Here is a 6,388-nt window from a genome sequence, read left to right as displayed (position 1 = left end):
CTCCCCCTTACTATCGCTGTTATTAGGCCCGCCACCACCTCCCCCTTACTATCGCCGTTCTTAGGCCTACCACCTTCTCCCTCCTTCTATTCCTCCTCCTCCTCCTCCTCCTCCTCCTCCTCCTCCTCCTCCTTTATTTTGCCGTTCTTAGGCCCGCCACCAACTCCCCCTTACTATCACCACTCGTATGTCTAATGCCTCCTCTATCCTCCTTTATTTTGCCGCTTTCTTGTATAGACGGTTGTGTATAGATGTTGTCAGCTGATGATACGTTATACGGCTGATACACAATCTCTGTAATATCGATAGCTCGTTGTTAAAAGACAATTATAAACGAAGAACAATGCTTACAGCTTTTACAGTTGAAACAGGGTTTTTATTAACCCTATTTTTATTTCACCAACACATCGGGAAACAAGGCTTGCCGAGCCAATCATGACATCACACAACCTTACTTTGCTTTCTGAAACAGTTTGTATTATACAAACACGTCATTTGTCGAGTTCACTGTGACACGCACATCCAATGATAATTAATCTATAGATAGATATGTATCAAAATATGTCTTACCCTAATTTTTAATCTGTCCTGTGATCAAAAACCTTCCAAACGATATATTTTGGCGGTTATTCAAGGTCAATTATTTGTGGTTCGAAATACGTCTTATGAGTTATACGATATAACATTAAAATACGAAAAAAACACAGAATTTTCGCGATAACTTATATTGGCGATAGTGCTTCAAGTGGCTTAGCGGAAAAGAATAATAACATTAGAAGTTAAAATGAGTCTGACAACCTGTTCACAAATCATTTAAATTAGTTATTTATCCTCCAAGTTGGTGATCTTAAAGGACACATAGCGCAAAATTGAAGTAAATAGTAGCAGTAATTTACCGAGATGCGCCATTGATGATATCAGAGGGTGATATCAAAGAGGCAAAATCATGTCAATAACAGATTATAATCACAACTCACAAAACAAAAATCATTCACAACAAAAATATATGTTTATTGTTTAGCAACAACAAAAAAGAATAAATACGCTGAATAACATGTAACTTCAAAACATGGAATAAATATTTAAAACAAGATATGTATATGTTGTAAACGAATACTTACTCGTAAATAAACATTACATTGACAAATGTATATAAAAGTAACCAACTGTATAGTTACTTATGGAACAGCTACGCCCACCAACATACTGACAACGCCCACCGAGCGGTATAGATACGCCCACTATTATACTGACAATGCACCCCGAGCGGTATAGATACGCCCACCAACATACTGACGACGCCCAACGAGCCATATAGATACGCCCACCAACATACTGACAACGCCCAATCGGAGGTAAAGCTACGCCCACCAACATACTGACAACGCACATCGAGCGGTATAGCTACACCCATCATTATACTGACAACGCACACCGAGCGGTACAGCTACACCCATCATTATACTGACAACGCACACCGAGCGGTATAGCTACACCCATCATTATACTGACAACGACCAAGGAGAGGTATAACTATACTAAGCAACATTCTGACAACGCCCAGTGAGCAAATTGGGCGTCGAAGGAAATGGCAACTTGCCTCAAACACATTTGTAATGCTCATTGAACAGATTGACAACGCCCATCAGAAGTCTATCTTGCCTTGTTCACTGAACAGATTGAAAACGCCCATCAGAATTCTGTCTGGCCTAGCCAACTGAACAGATTGACACCAATGTTATCAAATATATCCACCTCTGTTTGACCACTATTGAACTATAACTTAAAACAATATGCCTATATATTCCACATTCTATTTCTACATATAAAATGCTAAACACATGGACATGAATGAGGTCATAAATAATTCTGTAGAGTAAACAAACCACGCCCATTCTCGGCTGACACATGTGATGACCGATGCGCCACAATTAATATATGTCGATATTGAGTAAACGAAGGGATAGAGAAACAAAAGATAGTAATTGTTATATTATAACATTGGCTCACTGAATAATAGAGTTATATATTCATTAACGTAACTTTTTTTGTCAAACGACTTAATCACGCAAAAAGTATATTTATAGCAGAGACACATATTACGGTGGACTTTTTTGGTGTCTGAAAATTTTGCGAGACATTTGAACACGTGATCTAATATTACTGCAAATTAACGCAAAAATAAAAATCTTGCAACAAATTGAAAAACAACCCCAGATATTTTTGCATGAGGAAATATCAGCATTTGAACTTTTCAAAATACTCGCCATGTGAAAATATTCGCATTGACCATGTTGCTGGTGTTTATATTCCATGATGTGTCATTATGTTTGCGAGTGCATATATACGCGCTAAATAGTTATAGGCAAAACTAGCGAATATTTAACTTCGCAAACATTTCCCTACTTATAGTATGGGAAGCCTGTGTATAAGATGTTGATTTGACAGCATCTATAATGCGACTTAACTCAACACAAAACAAATATAAATGTAACATTTTATAAGGTCGCGTGTCTGCCTTTAATAATAAAAAAATCATAAACTTGCTCAAGTCGACATATAGTAGCCATATGATCACCCTTTTTTCTAGGATCACTCAGGTTAAACTGACCGTACAGACTAACACACTGCTAGCGACCTATATCTTATTTTAACCATCATCATAACCTATCAATTGGCTGTTCAGTCCGACACACAGCTCACGTTACAGATATTGTTGAATTGACGACTAGCAGAGTTACCTAATATATAAACCATCTGTTGATGTCCTTCACTGTTGTTATTTATTTGTTCTGGTAATTGCTATTTCCCGTAAAGTAGCGAGCTACGGTGGTGATAATGTCAGTCAATATTTATCTGGAATCGCCCGTGACGGCAGTCTTTGCAATCCGTAATTCAAAGTGTCTCCCGTGAATCTGGCATAAATCCTCCTTTCTTTTTCCATCTCCGCTTTTTCAATTTCATCTGTGTAATCAAACTTCTTTCCTGCGTCCGGGTTAGGGTACTCCTTAAGTGATCTCTCCTGAAAGGATACAATCAATTTCAATCATGAGACTTCTGGAGAAAGAAGGCATGCCCCAATTATTAGTTCTCTATGAAAGAGACATATGTCTGTCAAGGTCGATTTCATTTGAGGACATGCTGGAAAATGATTCGATAGTCAATGTTATAATTACGGCGGTATCTAGTAAGGGGAGATAACCAGTGATGTGATAAGCCGCCTAGATGTTTTTAGTATATTTCCAACACGTTTTATGAGTCTGTGAACGAAATGTCAAACGAAATACTTTTCCAATTTCCTTTTCATAATATTCACATGGCTAAGTCATCACAGAAAAAAGCAAGCAATTCTATAAAAATCCTACTTCAAAATGTGCCCTTCTACGACTTCATCGACTGATATAATGATGTGTACAGAAAGGGATCTTTTGGAAGAGCTAAACTAATTCACCCCTGAAATTTAGTAATGAACTATTCCAACCTTTGAATTGGGAGAATTCAAATGTATCTTCAGGGGTGAATGCGTTATTTGAACCTGTTTTAGATATAGATAGTTGTTCTTAGTGTTACGTAACGTTTCCACGGATTATGTTTCGCGTAAATTGAGATAAGAATTGGAACAATCGTTCACAATTTCAAAACATAGATTCAGAAGGATTGACTGTACTGCAGCTCAACACCTATTTTTGAATCTGGGCTGAACGGCTCGCTAACACAGACAGGTCTCTCAGGACAAGTCTACAAGATTAGCATCAAGTGATAATAAGGTTACTCATGATACGAGTCAGCTGGTTTTGAGCATTCCGATCAAATTATAGGTACGACCTTTTGGTATAAAACCTTACATTGTACTTGTGTAAAGTATGCCGGACAATTCTTTTTCCCTGTTTAGACGTATACTTCATTATTAATAGACCTTTTTTGAAGTTAACTGAGTTAAACAAGTATTCATATCACAGTCGTATTCGCATGTCAACACCAACATTATTGAGCAGTTCCCTGCCGAATTCATCGTCTCAGTATAGTTCTTGAAATTGTTGGTAAATATTTGTCAAACAAAAACAAACCGATACTAAGAAGCTCCATTTTTTTCTATACATTTAACTAACACCACGAACACTTATACAAATATAGAAAAGTCAGGGGAATCGAAGTACGTGAAAATGATTTCCAGAAATAAGTACAACATCTTAACGCAATGTCGATACTCGAGACAAAGGAGCTACTAAAGGAGAAAATGAACCTCAAAAATAAATCGGAGGCGATCAAAGGTTCTACTATCCTCGAAATTTTCAGGGGCTACTGTCTCCTACTTTCTCTGCACCCCTGGAATATGTGCAAAGAACGTCAGAGATCGTAACCCCTGGAATATGTGCAAAGAACGAGGGATCGTAACCCCTGGAATTTCGAGGATGGGGTACTGCAGTATAGAGTAACAAATACTAAAGTGTAGCCACTCTGTTTTATCATATAAGATTAAAAAAGGGTTAGTTCAGCAGAATATTCTGACTTTGGGCTTGACAGGTTTTAAGGAGGCTCCACCCTTTCGCAATTAGCCATCAGAATTCAATGAAAGTTTCACATGATGGTTATGTGACTATGTAGAGATGATTTTATGAAAATCTAAGCATTCCGATAAACTGGGGATTTATTTGTAAAAAATACCGAAAAATTGAATTTTTGTCAAATTCAACACTTTCACATTTTTTGAGCGTGTGGCATTGTTCAAAACTATTACAACAATAAAATAATGAAAAGAAACATTGCTAATCAACCCTACAAATATTTTATTTATCATAAAATATCTACAACATGTTACAAAAAGCGTTTTTTATTGAAACTATATGGATAAAAGTTACTAAATACAAGCCAAAATCAAACAGGACACATAGTTACATACAAAAAGAGTGAAAAATTGAACCAAATACACACAAAGTCTTTATAATTAATTTATTTTACATTTTACAATTATTTTGATCCTGATGAGAGTTGTCTACCTTGAAAAAAATCGGAACTTTTTGCAGAGGGATAGAATTTATACAATGACACTTATTTTATTTAATATACCAAAAACGACGGAAATAAATTAAATTACTATATTTATTTGTCAATTTACTGTTCTTTTATGGAACAAAATTACTCTCAATCATGTACACTTTGGACATCATTCCATAGCCTGCTTACGCATGGTATATTAACATGTCAGGTACATATGTAACCATAGGCTATCGCATGGTATGCCGTTATTACGTGCACGCACATGCACTTGCATTTTATAGGGATCTTGATATTTTACAAACCACTATTTTCACAGAGTTATTGTAATTGCATTTGTGAACCGATTTATCTGACAGAGCGTAACTCGCTCGACAACAAAAGTCGTAGCGACCAAGAGCTTGTGAACTACTGTTAGCACGTGATACGTACAGGTGAGGTCGGTAAACAAAACACATCAGTCTGCATTCCAGGCGCCTCATATACGACCTTCTTGAAGTCGTCTGATCGTATGTCAGTGTTTTCCCGTGAGTTAATTAATGTCCGATTTCCAAGTTAAGTCTAGGGGGGTCGTATTAATTTGTTATATGTGATGGGAGGCTACTAATTATCCTCTCTGAATTCAATCCTTTTTTCAATATCTTAACAACTAATTACTCACCAAATTTGTAGCAATATTAGCCACCTGGTTCTGCACGTCCATTTTCCAGTTCTGTAAGAAGGAGAGAAAACAACTTAAAAACACTAAATCATTATAAAGGATTCGATTAAAGCGATATTAATGTTCTATAAAAACTATCATTGAATTTGCCTAGTGCACCCTGCCAAAGTAAATCACTATGTTTGCAAATTTGATCTGTACTTTAATTTTACATTTCCCACCCCTTTCGTCAAATTTGTACAGCTTTTAAATCAATACAACATTCGACGTTAAATAATGTGGTAACGCAAAGGTGCAGAGTACGATGGTATGCAGGAAATATTCGATATAACTCTCTTATTTATTATTTTCAAATTGCTTACATGGTGAATGAAAGGATGCTTTTTTAATTACAAAGTATTTATATATGAAATCGATATTCGCGGAAGAACTAAATTCGTGAATGGTGCACCTCGCGAATTGATGCAAAATGAATCTTTTGCGAGAAAAATGATTTAGAGTGTACTGAAAATCATTTTCACGCCAACATTGTGCTTGCAAAATAGTGACACTCTAATGAAGTGCTCTTGTGAAGATCAAAAAGTTCTTAACAGGGGAAATATACCATGCTTAGATATTTTATACTCAATGGGCCTTTACATTTTTCGCATTGTCAGAGAATTCATGTTGCGTTTTAGACTGTCGAATTGCCAAGACACATATCAACAGTCCCAATTATCCAGAACCCCCCCC

At 36.4% G+C, this 6,388-nt stretch overlaps 1 protein-coding gene across 1 annotated transcript in view; it reads right to left on the bottom strand.

Annotated features, from left to right (window-relative positions):
- Nucleotides 1-986: 986 nt before the first annotated feature.
- LOC110465616 overlaps nt 987-6,388 on the bottom strand; it is a 15,991-nt gene continuing 10,589 nt past the window's right edge. Inside the window, exons 2-3 of the mRNA XM_021521562.1 lie at nt 5,657-5,707; nt 987-3,022 (exon numbers count right to left, since the gene is read on the bottom strand). Coding sequence (XP_021377237.1) covers nt 2,846-3,022; nt 5,657-5,707 — 228 coding nt within the window. The 3' untranslated portion in view covers nt 987-2,845. The remainder of the gene's footprint in view (nt 3,023-5,656; nt 5,708-6,388) is intronic.

The sequence above is a fragment of the Mizuhopecten yessoensis genome, unplaced genomic scaffold, assembly GCF_002113885.1.
Source record: "Mizuhopecten yessoensis strain PY_sf001 unplaced genomic scaffold, ASM211388v2 scaffold11093, whole genome shotgun sequence".
In the NCBI taxonomy this organism is placed as follows: Eukaryota; Metazoa; Mollusca; class Bivalvia; order Pectinida; family Pectinidae; genus Mizuhopecten; species Mizuhopecten yessoensis.
Note: the sequence above shows the minus strand (reverse complement) of the source record. Positions and strands in the feature narration are given on the sequence as shown.